At 42.9% G+C, this 17,531-nt stretch overlaps 1 protein-coding gene across 3 annotated transcripts in view; it reads right to left on the bottom strand.

The window, feature by feature from the left end:
- Positions 1-285: 285 nt before the first annotated feature.
- Positions 286-17,531, bottom strand: part of LOC129837221 (peroxisomal targeting signal 1 receptor-like) — a 20,172-nt gene continuing 2,926 nt past the window's right edge. Inside the window, exons 2-17 of one of the 3 annotated variants that reach the window (XM_055903209.1) lie at positions 15,285-15,441; positions 14,171-14,209; positions 13,886-14,006; positions 13,464-13,616; positions 13,219-13,303; positions 12,573-12,663; positions 12,073-12,195; positions 11,231-11,338; positions 10,648-10,731; positions 9,127-9,246; positions 8,536-8,679; positions 8,280-8,350; positions 5,446-5,658; positions 5,033-5,198; positions 2,281-2,438; positions 286-2,023 (exon numbers count right to left, since the gene is read on the bottom strand). In XM_055903209.1, coding sequence (XP_055759184.1) covers positions 1,771-2,023; positions 2,281-2,438; positions 5,033-5,198; positions 5,446-5,658; positions 8,280-8,350; positions 8,536-8,679; positions 9,127-9,246; positions 10,648-10,731; positions 11,231-11,338; positions 12,073-12,195; positions 12,573-12,663; positions 13,219-13,303; positions 13,464-13,616; positions 13,886-14,006; positions 14,171-14,209; positions 15,285-15,398 — 2,043 coding nt within the window. In that variant the 5' untranslated portion in view covers positions 15,399-15,441 and the 3' untranslated portion in view covers positions 286-1,770. The remainder of the gene's footprint in view (positions 2,024-2,280; positions 2,439-5,032; positions 5,199-5,445; positions 5,659-8,279; positions 8,351-8,535; positions 8,680-9,126; positions 9,247-10,647; positions 10,732-11,230; positions 11,339-12,072; positions 12,196-12,572; positions 12,664-13,218; positions 13,304-13,463; positions 13,617-13,885; positions 14,007-14,170; positions 14,210-15,284; positions 15,442-17,531) is intronic. The other 2 variants (XM_055903206.1, XM_055903207.1) reach the window with 2 other exon arrangements.

Below are 17,531 nucleotides of genomic sequence, written 5' to 3'. Positions count from 1 at the left end.
GTACATGCCCCGCCTAAACCCCTTTGTACTTACAAGTACTTGTCCACTTGTAGTATGCTACTTACTATTCATAGAAAGAGCTGGATATGTGCAATTTAAAGTAGTCCCTGTAGCAGATCCTCTTGGCTGAATAAACAAACTGCATTGACCATTTGCTTTTTCGTGCCGTAAAAGCAGCCTAATCCTGGGTCATTTTAGTCTATTTGGGTCTGCTGTCCTGCAACTGGCCAAGGAAAATACAAATATGGGAAATACTACCCTTTCAAACATGAAAAGTAGGCCTACTCAATGAGAGAGCATTTTTGTCAGAGCTTTATTGCTGAATATCATATTAATAATCATTACAGTATGGTTAACTATTTTGAAAACAGTACAATAATTATATTACAGACAATATGGCAAAAAAAGCATTATTTTACAATTAAGCTAATTATTTTACAACAAGGGCATTTGTCTGAAGAAAGAAGGGTTGAGGGTGGGAAGAAGTGCAAAGACACCTCTTTCGGTATACCATCACCTTTACACTGATGTCATCCTCTGTCCAAAGCCGAGTTGTATTCATTCTTGCACACCGTAGCAACAGAAAATGAAAACAAGCGTTTCTTATCGGACAAATTCAGCTAGGTTCCGCCCCGTTTGCTTCCATTGGGTTACTACTAGCGAATATGACTCTGGTGTGTACAACTCATGTCAGCAGTCTTTCATTTCTCTCGAGTACTTCATTGATTTGTATGTCATTGATTGGACTGAGTACAAGTATAATTCATTCTCTAAAATAACGAGAGAGAAAAAGACACTGTGGCTCCTCAAGGACCGGAGTTTAGCACCCCTGCTCCAAAGCCAGATATCTATATTACTGTAATGGTCTCTTTTTACCTTCAGCAATTGATTCGGAATCAGTAAGCCAGCTTTACAACGTTTGAACTTCATATTTTCAAGGGGGAATAAAAAAAGAAAAACAAACAAGATCCTATCTTTTCTTTACAGGAACATTCATCTCAACTTGATCTTTTGCTCTAGCACGTCTGTTTTATTCCCTCTGGAAAACAAAAAGGTGCAAACTTTTCACTAGTATCCAATGTATACATCCCATGGTTCATAGGGCTGAATGAAACTAAGGGAGTCACGTGACTCCTCAGTTTCAATAGGCATGACGATGCCTCTGATTATGAGGAACACAAGAACATCCCTGCACCAGTTGCTGAGGACAGAGGGTAACTAACCAGACAGCCAGTCTGTTTCTGCTTTGTGTCAAACATGATAATGAAAAAAGTAGGAACCAACTGGCAACCAGGCTATGTCAGAGTGATCAGAGGAGGAAATAGTATGTATTCAATACACCTGGTGTACACGGTGCATTTCCCTTGGTTGTTGAGACACATCAAAATGTCCTTCTCACCTCTCCCTTTCGGCCTACTCTCCCCTTGTCACACATCATCCTCCCTCTCTTCCTGAAAGGATTGGATAGGTATCAGGGTTGGTGTCAGTTCCATTTCAATTCAGGAATTAAACTGACCCCAACCCTGGTAGTTATAAGCAAGATGGCAGAAATTCTACAAATGGAGCTACTTCCATGTTTTTTATACTTATCCAATCATTTCAGGTTTATATGAAGTGCCTATAGGGTTAGGGGGTTGTTTGTGGACAGGACCTCTCGCTCTCCTCCTTTACTCTCTCTACCTCTCCCAGACACCTTTCTCCCCTAATTGCGCACTCACACACTATCAATTCTCCTCCTGCCCCTCTCCCCCCCTCGGCCCTCCCACACCTTCATTCCCCCCCCGCTTCCCCCTCCCTTTGACAGAAGTAGGAGAGCAGCGTGTCGAGGTCTCGCCGGTCGGCCGCCGCGTATAGCGAGCTCTCTCCCATCATGCTTAAGGCCATGCGCAGAGTGGACCAGATGTTGTCGGACATCATGGTGGCTGCGGCGCCCCCCGGGGCCCGGCTGGCACTGACCGTCTCGCCCTCCCCCGACGCCTGGCGCTGCAGGGACAGGGCTTCCAGGAAGTGCTCCACGGCCTCTCTGTAAACCAGAAAGAATACGGGTCAACTTGAAATTGTCATTGTGGTGCATTCAATAGATTTGTATTAAGGCAAAAATAATTATATTGTGAACAAAGTCAATACATTATATAAAGTCCAAATTTCTACTCCTGGTATGACCTGAATCTACAACTTACCTTTGACGAACATAAGAAAGCGCAGTGATTTAAGTGGTTTTGATCAAATATATATATATATATTTAAACGTATTGTGTGAATTTTGTATCGCTCTCTCACCTGTGGGCTCCTAGGTTGACACAGCTGATTCCCAGGTTGTACCGACTGCGGATGAAGCCTGGCTGCAGTTCCAGCGCCCTCCTGTAGGCGGCAACAGCCTCCTCTGAGCGGCTTCCATTGGCCAGGGTAGCGCCCAGTTTATTCCACAGCAGGTAGTCCTGAGAGAGAAGGAGACAGACAGAGAGATCATGAGCTCCTGAATTAGTGTTGGATACATTTTGAGTTTCTCACACAGACTTATACAGAAAACTACCCTCTGCATTACGTAAACACCAAATTTAAAAATGATAACATACAACCTTGATTTTGGACAAACCTACTTACTTATTTGCTGACTCTTACAAACCGGGGATCATACACTTAATTTTCCTCACAGACCATCCCCTTGCATGGCACAGTGCTATAAGAGCGCACAGTGCTATAAGAGCACACTACCCTTCTGTTAAGAAAGTGGGTATGTGGAAACTAAGAATAATGGACAACGAAGACCCTGACACAGACAAAGGTCATGTCAACCTGTACAGATCTGGAACAGTATTGTTGGCCTCAAACCGTTTGCAGCAGGACTTCTACAAGATCAAAGAGAGAGCACAGCATAAGAAGCTCATCCTTGGACCACGCCCCCACCCCATAGATGAGCAGCCCCAAGAGGAGTGTCCCCCTTTAGTCCTGAGCAAACCCAGGTCCCACAAATGCACTGCTCCTGGATTGATCCGAGGGAGAAATGCGCTAAGCAGGAGATGAAGCTCACGCAGCTCTTTGCTGTTCAGCACACTCGAGACATCAAAGAATCAGACAACAGACCAGCACAACAATACACGCTGAACAAGACCCAGAGAGCTGAAGGAGGAGAGAGACAGCTGTCTGGATGAGGGAGAACAGCTCACCTCAGACTCCCCAGCACAGCCGGTAAAGACAAGAGTGAGAAAGAGAGAGAGTACATCTGTTCATTGCCACAAAAGGTGAGCTGAGTAAAATAGTTCAAGAGGGGGTAGTTAGTGTCTGTGAAAAGGGAAAAACAAACACAGAACAGAAGCAGAGGGGTAAATGCTACATGTGACTACAGAGGGGTAGTTTGAGAGAAAAAAAACATGAATAGAGAAAAAAAGTTAAGGGGGGAGGGGGGTAGACATACCGTTTGAATAGGAGGAAAGTAATAGACCCTTTTGGAATACCTAAAAAATGCATTCCCCCGGTCTCCCTCCTTCCTTCAAGTATTTGACAGTCTGATTAAAACAATGAGGTATGGTCCACAGATCTAATTGAATCTGAACAACCCTTTAAAATGGAACAGAATATGGAAAAATATGACCTTGCATCCCATAATCCGAACCATCCATTTATACATTTTAAGTTTGTTCACAGACTGTATTTAACACCAAGAAAACATTTTACGATGAAATTGGCCCCCAACTCTCAACTGTTCACTGTGTCCCCTAAATCAGGTAGGCACATTCCTTCACATGATGTGAGAGTGCCCTGCAGTTAAATGCTTCTGAATTTAAATATTCAATGCTTTGCATCTATTACGTTACTTAACGATGATAGCCCCTTGAATATCTCAGTCAGTCAGAGAAGATTACTGCTGGCAGGCAGCACTGCTGCGAAAACAAATGTTGGCTTAAAGATGGCAACCACCTCACTCTCTCGCATTTAACCAGTGGATAAAGTTACTATTAGAAGTTATAACAGATGTGGAAGGACCACCAGAGGGCAGGCTGGGCTCATGGATGGTAGCCCAACAAGGCATGGGAGACAAGGTAACCAGAGGCAATTAAGCACAGCTGACACTACTAATGAGATATTCTCCTTCACCTATGAGAGAGAATGGAACCAGCAGAGAGGGGGAAGAACTATCTCTGGAAGATGGCCACCGAGACAGAGGAGCTATCTATGAAGAACCATTAAGACGGTGACAATCCCGTGACTTTTGTTGTAGTTTAAAGACAATCGTATTGTGTTCTTATTTGATCTGGAGAAGAAGATGGGAGATTTTCATTGATTATGTTGGAGTGTTTGTGTTGACCAAATGCCCTCAATATAGAACTGTGTTCAATCAAGAAAAACGAGTCAGGAGCAGGTTGTTCCACCTTCCCGCTTTAGAGTGACGCCCAATTACTTGGTCCGCTCACACAGAATTATCGACTGTGAGAATGAATGGTGCAAGTCAAGGAACAATTGAGGCCTGGACAAATATACTTGACTCTCTAAAGAACAATCTCAGCCATAGCCCCACACATACAAACTAATTATATATATATATTTATTTGAACTTTTGTTACATTCTTTGCTTTCAGGCCCACAGGGAAAGGGTGATACGGAGAAGGGGGTCTCTGGTCGTCTTGGGAGAGGGCTGGAGGGGATTGGCGGGAATGTAAGGGGTGACTCAGGGGATGGATAGGTGGGAGGGGAACTGATAGGCAACTTTGGTTGCTGGATGGGAAGGGGTTATCTTTGTATGCATTTCTTTGTTTTTGTACCTGTAACCCACCGTCTGAAAATAAAATAAAAGGTGGATCACAAGATGTTTTACAATGGGATGGAGCCAATTGCTTTCAGGTAACGATTAGCATACAGATCAGAAATTACTTCAAGGAAGGATGCAAGTATTCGAACACGTTTGAATTCATCAACTTTATGATTTTTAAATAAAATTATGCAAATCATAATCAAGTGTGTCTATTCTCCAAACACACATGAACCACAGACTGGTAGGAGTTACTGCTGTGAAGTGGATGACCTACTAGTGTACCTGTGGTGTGACGGAGAGGGCCGCGGTGAAACAGTCCACGGCCTTGTCATACTCCCCGCTCAGATTGAAGAGGACTCCCAGGCCACACTGTAGTTGGGGGTCGACGCGGGTGGGCTCAGAGTTCGCCGCACTGAGGAACAGGGACTGCACCTCTGTAAACAAAGATCTGAGAGTGGGGGAGGAAGGCACAGAGATGGGGAAAAAGGAGAAGGGAGAAGATTTAACAATTGTAATATTTTAAGCCAACAGATAGAATCCATGTTTTCGTAACATAAAACATGAGAAAATACAGAAGAACGTCCTGTATTGCATATTTAGCCATTTATTTTGTGTTATATTGATTAGGAGTTCTGAGTACTATTTTGAATATACATGCACTCCACATTTGAACACAATGAAAAAGGTCCACTCACTCTGGCAGCAGTGAGCCAAATCTCTCCCGCTCTCTGGTCCCGCCGTCCTTCTCTCGCTCCCGTTCACTCTGCTCCAGGACTGGCCGGTACGCGGGGTTGTGCCTCAGCCAATCGCGAAGGGTCTCACAGGCCTGCCTGTGCAGCGATTCGTTGGTGAAACTGACAGCCAGTGCCATCAGAGCGGTCAGGTTGTCCTTCTTCAACTCTATGCATCTAACGGTGAAAGAAGAAGAGAGCAAGAGACAGAGAGAAAAGAAAGAAGAGAGAAAAAAAAACGAGAAATTGTTGTCAGCCAACACCAAGGCAACAAGTCCTCACAGGCATCATGTAACTTCAAGGACTTCCTATTTTGCACCCAAGTTCATGCTTATCATAGCATCTTTGTACTCAAGCCACACATAAAACATGTATTCATACATCAAATAAGTACATACCTCATGACATACTCTTAATGTCACACAGGAGCTACGTCCCAAAAGGCACCTATATTCTCTATGTCAGGGGTGTCAGACATACAAGCCAATTCAATGCGGCTCATGGGTGGTTTAACACCTCCTCATTCAAGGGTTTTTCTTTATTTTAACTATTTTCTATATTGTAGAATAAAAAAGTGAAGACATCAAAACTATGAAATAACACATAGTAAACAAATGTAGTAACCAAAAAAGTTAAACAAATCAAAATATATTATATTTGAGATTATTCAAAGTAGCCACCCATTGCCTTGACAGCTTTGTACGCACACACACACACTACCGTTCAAAAGTTTAGGGTCACTTAAAAATGTCCCTGTTTTTGAAAGAAAAGCAAATTTGTTGTCCATTAAAATAATGTCAAATTGATCAGAAAGACATTGTAGACATTGTTAATGTTGTAAATGACTATTGTAGCTGAAAACAGCAGATATTTTAATGGAATTTCTAAATAGGTGTACAGAGGCCCATTATCAGAAACTATCACTCCTGTGTCCAATGGCACGTTGTTAGCTAATCCAAGTTTATCATTTTAAAAGGCTAATTGATCATTAGAAAACCCTTTTGCAATTATGTTAGCACAGCTGAAAACTGTGTTGCTGATTAAAGAAGCAATACAACTGGCCTTCTTTAGATTAGTTGAGTATCTGGAGCATCAGCATTTGTAGGTTTGATTACAGGCTCAAAATGGCCAGAAACCAAGACCTTTCTTCTGAAACTTGTCAGTCTATTCTTGTTCTGAGAAATGAAGGCTATTCCATGCAAGAAATTGACAAGAAACTGAAGATCTCGTACAACGCTGTGTACTACTTCCTTCACAGAACAGCACAAACTTGCTCTAACCAGAAAAGAAAGAATGGGGCCCCGGTGCACAACTGAGCAAGAGGACAAGTATATTAGAGTGTCTAGTTTGAGAAAGACTCGTCACAAGTCCTCAAATTGCAGCTTTATTAAATAATACCCGCAAAACACAAGCCTCAACATCAACAGCGAAGAGGCGACTCCGGGATGCTGGCCTTCTAGGCAAAGTTGCAAAGAAAAAGCCATATCTCAGACCGGCCAATAAAAGGAAAAGATTAAGATGGGAAAAAGAACAGACACTGGACAGAGGAACTGCTTTGCAGGACAGGAAAATTAAAAACACTTATCAAGAGAACATCCCTGGTCATCTCTACTGCCTCTGATTTAGCACTCACCAAACACATGCTTTGTTTGTAAATTATGTCTGAGTGTTGGAGTGTGCCCCTTCACCAAACACATGCTTTGTTTGTAAATTATGTCTGAGTGTTGGAGTGTGCCCCTGGCTATCCGTAATTAAAAAAGAAAATGGTGCTGTGTGGTTTGGTTAATATAAGAACATTGAAATGATTTAGACTAACTTTTGATACTTAAGTATATTTTGACTTTTACTCAAGTAGATTTTACTGGGTGACTCACTTTTACTTGAGTCAGTTTCTATTAAGGTATCTTTACTTTTACTCAAGTATGACAATTGGGTACTTTTTCCATCACTGATCATTACACAGGTGCATGTTGTGCTGGGGACAATAAAAGGCCACTCTAAAATGTGCAATTTTATCACACAACACCACAAATGTCTCAAGTTGAGGGAATGTGCAATTGGCATGCAAACTGCAGGATTGTCCACCAGAGCTTTTGCCAGAGAATTTAATGATAACTTCTCTACCATAAGCCACCTCCAACGTTGTTTTAGAGAATTTGACAGTATGTCCAACCTGCCTGACAACCGCAGACCACGTGTAACCAATCCCAGTTTAGGACCTCCACATCATGCTTCTTCACCTGCGGGATCTCTGATATCAGACACCCGGACAGCTGATGAAGATGAGGAGTACTTTTGTCTGTAATAAAGCCCTATTGTGGGAAAAATCTCCTTCTGATTGGCAGGGCCACCCATGGCTACACCTCTGCCCAGTCATGTGAAATCCATAGATTAGGGCCTAATGAATTTATTTAAATTGACTGATTTCCTTATTATGAACTGTAACTCAGTAAAAAACTGTTGAAATTGTTGCTCAGTATATAATGGACCTACATTTATACAATTTCCTCACCTCTGTCCAGCTTGCTAACAATCACCGAAACAAAAGCTATAATCAGGGAGCAAAAAAAAAGTTTAAAAAAAACGATGAACAGAGGAAATGTTTCTGCACATTTTGACAGCAAGGAAATAACAAACTTTCAGTGTAGCCCTCTGAACCTTGTTGAAGACAGAATGCGGCCCCCAGATGAAAATACGTTTGACAACCCTGCTCTATATAGTGCACTACTTTTGTCCAGAGCTTGAGACACACTAGGGACTTCTCTCCAGTCAGTGAGGCTGCTATTCCATCTCTTTACCTGCGGAGGGCACTGATGGCTGCAAACTCTTGTTCGTTCTCTGCCTGACAGGTTCCCAGATATTGCCATGCCTAAAAAAAAAGAAGCACGGAAAAAAAGTGTGAGAGTGCTTACTTCTCTTTACCTCTTCACCCACCTAATGCTAGCAGGGTAGGAAAGAACCCGATTAGTCACCAGCGCTTGTTAGCCAGAAATAATTTCCCTGTGAGATAATATTGTATCAGAGTTATTCATTAGTAATTAATGAGTGTCTCACCAGCTGGTTGTCTGGTTCTCTCTGTACGGCGCTCTCAAACAGGCGCACGGCCCCAGGGATGTCCCCTGCCTCCATCCTCCTCACCCCCTCAGCAAGGGGGTCCTGGTGGGACATGTATGGGTTGTCCTCCTCAAATTGGTACCCCTGGAGGGGGTGAGAGAGCGAGGGAGGGAAAGAGAAATAAAGGGAGGAAGAGAGAGCGAGTTAAATCATGAACAGCAACTTCGCAGACAAGACAAGGCAGATTTTGTTTTGCCTGGACAGGTAGAAATGCTGAACATATTCATTGTGAAATGAAAGGCAAAACTTATCCTTAACTAAAAACTAACCCTTATTTTAACCAGGTAAGTTGACTGAGAACACTTTCTCAATTACAGCAACGACCTGGGGAAGAGTTAGAGGGGAGAGGAGGTGGGATGAATGAGCCAGTTGGAAGCTGGGGTTGATTAGGCGGCCATGGACACCAGGGTTAACACCCTTACTCTTACGATAAGTGCCATGGGATAAAAATGTTTAGACCAGAGTAAAGAGTGCCTCCTACTGGCCCTCCAACACCCCTTCCACAGGTGGATAGGAAGCTATGTCAAGTACCTTGTCGTAGGAGCTGCTGAGCATCTGGTCAAAATCGGAGAGCCAGGGGTGACTTTCTGCATCTCTCTTGGCCATCTCCTCCCACTCCTGCTGCAGCTTCTCCCAGAAGTCCAAGTCGCTCTGATACAGAGGAACAGTCACAATGTCAAAGTCAGGGGTCAAATGATGGAGGTGCTGGGCATCACCATCATACCAGTTGCTGTGGGAATCCCCCTAACATTAACATTGGTCCAAACCACTATTTTTAGGGGATGCCCAAGGGTCAATGTGAACTTTGATAAAGGTTCTATATACAGTGTACTTTAAGCCAATGTAATTACCTGATGTGTGAAGTGAAAATGTGCAATGGCATTATTAGTGCAATATAGTATATGTAAAGAGCTTAATATATACGGAACACAAATATAAATGAAACATGAAGTGTTGGTCCCGTTTCATGAGCTGAAATAAAAGATCCCAGAACCTTTCCATACGCACCAAAGCTTATTTCTTTCAAATGTTGTGCAAAAATGTGTTTACACCTCTGTTAGTGAGTATGTTAATTTTATTTATTTATTTTACCGTTATTTTACCAGGTAAGTTGACTGAGAACACGTTCTCATTTGCAGCAACGACCTGGGGAATAGTTACAGGGGAGAGGAGGGGGATGAATGAGCCAATTGTAAACTGGGGATTATTAGGTGACCATGATGGTTTGAGGGCCAGATTGGGAATTTAGCCAGGACACCGGGGTTAACACCCCTACTCTTACGATAAGTGCCATGGGATCTTTAATGACCTCAGAGAGTCAGGACACCCGTTTAACGTCCCATCCGAAAGACGGCACCCTACACAGGGCAGTGTCCCCAATCATGTCTCCCTCCTTTGCCAAGATAATCCATCCCCCTGACAGGTGTGGCTAATCAAGAAGCTGATTAAACAGCATGATCATTACACCTTGTGCTGGGGACAATAAAAAGCCACTAAAATGTGCAGTTTTGTCACACAACACGACAGATGTCTCAAGTTGAGGGAGCGTGCAATTGGCATGCTGACTGCAGGAATGTCCACCAGAGCTGTTGCCAGATAATTGAATGTTAATTTCTCTACCATAAGCCTTCTCCAACATCATTTTAGAGAATTTGGCAGTGCGTCCAACCGGCCTCACAACCGCAGACCACGCGTAACCACGCCAGGCTAGGACCTCCACATCCGGCTTCTTCACCTGCGGGATCGTCTGAGGGAGTGATAAGGACTATTTCTGTTTGTAATAGAAGCCCTTTTGTTGGGAAAAACTCCTTCTGATTGGCTGGGCCTGGCTCCCCAGTGGGTGGGTCTGGCTCCCAAGTGGGTGGGCCTATGCCCTCCCAGGCTTACCAATGGTTGCACCCTTGCACAGTCATGTGAAGATTAGGGCATAATGAATTGATTTGGGCATAGGCTGGATTTATTCTTGATAGATACAATTTGGAAGATGTTTAAAAAGACATTTATGATAATTATTCTGTTATCTTTCCTATTGTATTGTCCTGCATCTCTTACCTCCACAGCAGCTTTAGCTTGCTGGAAATCTGGACCTGCAGTGGCAAACTCATCTACCCATGATTCCGCTGACTCCACTGAGACCTGAACAGGAAGGAAGAGGTAGCAATGGCAGATGTGGACACCAAGTTGTTCATAACTCTATAACAACACTTAAAGTGGGACGTTGAGGTTGTGACAGTAAAGGAGAAGCAGAAAAAGATGGGGGAAAAGGATGAGAGGAAGACAAGATAAAGGAATGGGAAGAATAAAACATCAGAGAACCACACCCATTCTCCCAGTCCCGTTTTCCCCTACAATTTACTCACCTTTAATGCAGGTACTTTTTACTACTTCTCTAAAAGTAGTCGCTATAATCTAAATGCAAGTTTAATCAGCAAAAACAATGCATCTTCCTTGGGTTTACAAAGTGCTAAGAAACTACGGGAAAAACTACAGTGGGCACAACATTCTGCCACTAAAGACAGCGTTCCAACTGCCGCAAAAAAAGGCTGATGAAAAATATAATCAGCTCAACGCAACTTTGACAGAAAGCCGGTTGCGGAGCCACTGGGCAGTGTTGCCATGGCGTCAGGGGTCCTACCTGCTTGACGACAGAAGCCCATTGATGTGCCTGTTTAGCCTTAGCAATCTTCTGATCCCACTCTTGGGTTGTCAAGGGTAAAGTCCCTCCCCCAGTCTCCTCCAGGAACTATGGCAACCAGGGAGCGGAGAACGGGGGGAGGCGTGATTGTTTTGTCGCAGGTGTGAGGCGTTGGGTTTTTGTTTTGGGAGGGGTGAGGACAGAGGAGTTTTAATTTGGTACAAATGAATGGGGGTTGTTAATCGAAGGAGGGGAAAGTCAAGAGTTCACGGCAGGGTCAAAGTAGATGTCACAGTTAAAAAGGGCTACCATGAGAACTCCTATGACTACATACACCAGGGCTGGGGTCTAATTCAGGAAGTGACTTGGAATTCAACTCATGATGAAAACAATACAAAAATGCCTATTATTATTTTTCAATCCCTTACCGGAATTGAAAAATGATTTGCCACAACTCTGTTAAAAACATACGACTTCACTTGATAAGGGAAACTGGAAGTCTGATTCAAGACGGGAACAGCTATGATGATTTTCATTGGCAGAAGTTGGCTGACAGAAATCGCATGTATTGAAAGGACAATGCGCTCTTTTCCACAATAAATGATTTCTACATATACCATTTCCAAATTATACATTGTACAGCCTAGTGCAAGGCTCACATACAGAAACGTTCATGGCCATCACATGGTTATGTAGTTAGCAACAATTGCAGGGGTCTGCACCAAATAATGGGATGTGGGGGATCATGAGGCACAAAATGAGGACGCTTGAGCCAAGATGGCTCCCTGTAGGTTGACAGTTGCACCCTTCCCCTTGTGTCTTCAATGGAAGTTGGCTCCTACCTGGTTGAGGTTGGAGGCCCAGTTCTGAGCCTCCTTGGCCTGAGCTCTATCTGTGTGCTGTTTGCCTGCTCTGTCCTCCACTGTGATACTGCCCTCGCCAATCTGCCTAATGAACCGCAGGAACTACAGTGCAACACAACAACAACATAACAATGACACAATATCCATTATGGCTAATGGCTTATGGACCTAGATTGGTCATTAAATCAGTTTGTGATTTAACCAAATCCCAAATAATGACAGGGGAGATACCACACAAACAGTTCTGAAGACCAGGTTGTAAAGAGTCACTATGATACTACGGTCCATCACAGCAAAATGCTTTCCCATAAAACATTTTGATGTCTAATTAACTACAAAGAAGCGGGTCTCACTGAACAATTTAAAAGAAACGGCTACAACTACAATGATCCTGTTATTGCAAAGCTACATTACTTCTATGGGCAAAGAATGGGGAAAGATATGTAGAAAAAAGTATGAAACACACAGAAATAACACACCTCGGTGTTCTGTAACTTGGGGTCATTGACCTTCGCGACCAGCTCATTGGCTGTTTGCTTCAGTTCGTCTCCTGGTAGGTACTCTTTCGTCCTATTGGATTTACAAACATTAACATCAAAGGGTTAATTTAAACAGCTAACTGAGTCTCAAACAGTGATCATTTTAAAGAACAAGTGGGTTAAAGAGACCATGTACATTTTACATAATCACACTGTATCCTTGTAAATATATTGGAATTGAAATGGATTGTCACTTTTCACAATACATATCCAATAAGGATGGAATCAAAACACACTTTTGAATAACTAATTAAATGACTGCTACTTATGTGGTCAACGCATTACATACACAAACTAAAAGCCTGTGTGCGGGATTTACTGGCTTTAATTTTCTTTCTTGACTTAGAGTTATGCAATGACTTCAATTCACTAGCACAAAGCTATGTTATGGCCAAAGCCCTTATAAAGTGGATGCAACAATACAGAGTTCTGAGAGGACGACGTCAAGGATTTTAAGACACACTTAGCGGCTCAACATCACAATGGCACCATCTTCTCTGGAACATTCTCAAGGTTTCTCCGAATGTCGCTGTATCTATCTACGTGTCCCTTGCTCTCCTCTTTTTCTCTGTCTCTCCATTATTACCATTCTTGCTCCCTCTCTCCCAGGTCTCCGAGCCATAGCTTCTCCTCTGACTGCTCCAGATACTCCTCTGCCCAACGCCCGGGATCTGAGAAAGAGAGAAGAGAGAAAGAGAAGAGAAAGAGGGGAGGAAGGGAAAGAGAGTAAGATACCGATTATTTCTCTACCTGCTAGAAGTAGTGGCCACAAAGTACATTCAAACAAATGGTTGGCAATTGTGTCTACCATTGACATTCAAAAAAATGTACCTGTGCCATCGGTGATGAACTCTCTGGTCCAATCAGCGTCGGCCGGGTCTCCAAGTCCCGCCTGCCCTGATGAGGCGGCGGCAGCGGCATCCGCTCCCGACAGAAACTCAGACGTCCAATCACCAGACAGGGCCAAAGCGGCCACACCCGGAGCTACGGACAGGACAGGAGGGAACGGGTGTTGTTTTCTTCACACGTTGGTAAAAGAAAGTGTGTTTTTCAGTGTAAGTTCTTGGATGGAAGGTACAGGAAAACGTAATAAAAAGGTGTCTTGAAGTGTCAACATATGTTCCAAAACCTGTGGGGTAACAATATGGAAGTGCTGCCGGGCAGCTGGACAGGCACACCACAAATCTTTAATAGTGTTCCTTCTGGTGCGTTGGAGAGTATAATAGGGTATTCTATTACTGCTGTGTGTGTACCTCTCTGTGGAGCCTGTCTGTAGCTCTGCTGATCAATCTGCTGCATTTCCTCCAGTAACTGGCCCATGTCGAAGCTGTGAGGGGGCCGTGGAGGCGCTTGCTGCATGAACTCATTCACCAACTGGGACACACACATGCAGAAGAGGTCATCAAACGCTAGCCTATTCAATAACCATTAACAAACCTCACATGAATGAAACGTGTTTTCATATTCCTTTTTTAGAATATGCAGACAAAGCACAACAGTTCGAATCAAGAGGACTGGGAAGGTAATATGAGACTGACCTCTTCTTCTGTTGCTATTTCAATGGGTGTAGGGGGAATCTAGGAGAGAAAGAGGGATGAAAGTGATACTGTGAGATATATTTGTGAAAGCTATAGTACAACTAAGTTGCAGTATCTTGTCTAAGTTGTATGGTCCAAACAAACTTTGATGTATGAACTTGTTCAATTATGAGTAGATGGGTCTAGGGCTAAAGTGCGACAAAGTTTCGCTGTGTTTTATTTTGGGAGATCTACGCAACTAGGAAAGAAATCTCCCAGATAATAGTTGTTGTAATAAGGCGTCGCTGTACTGTTGTTTCAGAGTGCCTAAGAGAAAAAAGCGAGTGCAGATTCGATCAGGTCATGGTTGCTCCACTACTACAGCTAAAACGACTTGACCATTTCAAAAGATCTGACCCATATTACAGGCGCAACATCTTCCTAGAGCAAATCGCTGGAACCACATTTTACATTCAGAAACCATGTAGGGGGCCATTCTAAAACGACTCGCGTGTCGTTAACCATTTGTTTACACTTTGTTAGCTAGCTAGCCAACGAGGTAACAAACTGGTAACTTCACCAGTATAGCCAAACATTTGGGGGCACAGAAGGAAAGGAAAATGCATAGGTTCTTCAGGAGATCAAAGGTCATAGAAATCACAAACCTGACGTTTTTAAAGAGACAGTGTACAATTTTAAATGTAATGCATCTCATTAGGAAAATAGTGTTCTTACACAATGTAGAAACCTAATATTCCACAAATGACTTTGTAATTTCGTTTGAACTAATAAACAAATGTCTTTACAGTGTTACATATTACTTTATAGGGCACATGTGCTTAAAGTAGATATAATTAATATAGGCTGTATCTCAATCATTTAAAAAAAATCTCAGTTCTGGTGCTCATCAATTTCATGTCGTGCCCAAAAATGTTGTGCCCAAAAAATTGGGAGCACCAGTGTTACCAATGAAAATGTTACATTTAGAGCCCTGGATGGGCCCCACCATTGACCAGGAAAAATAACTCAATGCAACATGGTCAATAACAAACAAATAATATACAAAACATAAAACATGGATTACGGTACATATTCCATACATTCTTTATTCTAACTTCTATAGGTGACTACTCACAGTGGGTGTTGACCTGTGCCTCCAAGCTCCTCCCTCCTGGGTCATGTGACCCGTCAGCTTCATGAGAGGATTGGCTCCCCCGCACTCCCCCTCCACCAGCTCCCGCATCGCCATGGCAACAGCGGGCAGCGGCGTATCCAATCAGACCACCTTAGAACTGAAGAGAGGAAGAAGTGAATAAAAACATTGACTTATCCATTAAATTATGGAATTATTTGAACATTCCAAACATTTCACATCTAATTTACTCAGTTTGATAATATCACATTCAGGATCCTGCCTGGATGCCAGAATCTTTCTACATTTGTTGAGGTGCCTAACAAGACAAAACATGTGAGCTATTAAGCAGAGATAGACCGGCACCAACACTATTCATGGTCCCATGCAAGACAGCTCAGGATAAACCATTTGAATACAAAGAGGGTGTACCAGTATCAAGAAAAACATGTGGATGTCCGCTCACTGTTGGGCAGTCATTTACCTTCCTACTACAGCTAGGCTATCCTTTTCTCCAGCTCCTGTGCTGTGTTTGGACGTGCGTCATCACTCTCTTTTCAACCTTTCACATCAATCAAAGCAACAGGAGAGCTGTTTGAGATATATGGAGCTCTATTTGAGGATGAGAGTTGGCTAGCCAGGCCAAAGTGAAATCTCATCCCGGGTGCCAAAAGACTCATAGTCCTCTCCTAATCTAACATGCTCTATCTGTTAGATTTTAACACACACACACACACACACACACACACACACACACACACACACACACACACGACTGATGCCCTCCAAGGATACCAAAAATGTAGCAAGCAGTCAAAGAATGGCTCCACAACAGGACTGAGTGAAAATAGCCTTGAGCTTCACTTTCACTCTTCCAACTGGCTTTTCAGTCTTTGACTCACTCTTTAAAATACTCACCTGGCCCTTTAAGTGAACGAAAACATTCAAGGGTGACAACCAAAAGTCAATGCAACTCCCTCTACTGCAATGCTGTAGTAATATTCCCTGATCCACAGTCCTCTCCCCCGCAACAGTGTGTGACTGCAATCAAATGTCGGAGAGAGACGAACCTGCTGTTCACATAGCAGACCTACTATCTAGGCCAGGGGTGTCAAAGTCAAATGGACGGAGGGCCAAATAAAAAATTTAGCTACAAGCCGAGGGCCGGACTGTTCGAATGTTCATTGAAAATTTTTTAAATGACGCATATAGTCTAGTGAACCTAATTGAACCTACTGAAAACCTAACAAATATATTCCAATATGATCAGATAAATAAAGCAATATTTTCTTATGGCTCTGTCAGTAATCTTTAATTTTCAACAGACACAAAAGACAAATTTCCTTTATATAAAAATCCCCATAACATGAACATTAAATGAAAGAAACCGGTATTCAAGGCACCATCAGTAGCCTATATTTTCTATTTTAGCAAAAGTGGGCTAAATTTACTTCAAAGAAAAAAACAATAATAGCAATTTTCTATCATCCACTCAACTGAAATATTTTTAAAATATAATTGGATTGAAATACAATAAAATAAAGTGCAAAAATCTATTAATCAAAAACAACACTTTGTTTAAGGAGAAGTAACATGCAGTGAAAACAAATATTAAACTTTAACTTTTAAACTTGAACTGAGTAAAAACTCTAAATATGTGATTGCACAGTAATGTTCACTTGTTTGAGGTTGAGGGTGATACTTGGTGGTGTCCCATCTTTTCCACAAGTTCATCAATGTTCGGGGTAAGGCTCTGAGCTGAGGAAATCCTCAGAATTGAGTGGAGGTGTTCAGCAGTAAGTCGACTTCTGTGTGATGTTTTGTTCAGGTTCATCAAAGAAAACAGTTGTTCACACAGGTATGTGCTGCCAAACATAGACATAGTTTGAGCAGCCTGGATGCGCAGCTGGGGCATTGTGTCGGGGAGGAAACGGGTGAACTCCGCAGCACCCACTGCCGCATATTTTGCCCTCAGTGCATCATTGCATTGGAGGTCAATCAACTCCATTTGGAGGTTTGGTGGTGAGCTTTCCACGTCAACAGCAAATGGGTTACCGAGCAGTTCCAACCTGCTTTTTTGTGCTTCAAAGTCAGCAAATCGGCGTCGAAAGTCAGCGGCAAGCATACCTATTTTATCAGCCAACTGTGCGCTCGGGAACGCACTGGTAGAGAGCTTCTCTTTCATGGTCTGGCAGCTGGGAAAGTGGCTCAAATTTTCTTTCCGCATCTGCGTCTCCCAGAGTCAGTTTG

This window comes from Salvelinus fontinalis, chromosome 38 (assembly GCF_029448725.1).
Source record: "Salvelinus fontinalis isolate EN_2023a chromosome 38, ASM2944872v1, whole genome shotgun sequence".
Taxonomy (NCBI): Eukaryota; Metazoa; Chordata; class Actinopteri; order Salmoniformes; family Salmonidae; genus Salvelinus; species Salvelinus fontinalis.
This window is presented reverse-complemented; position numbering and strand designations above follow the sequence as displayed.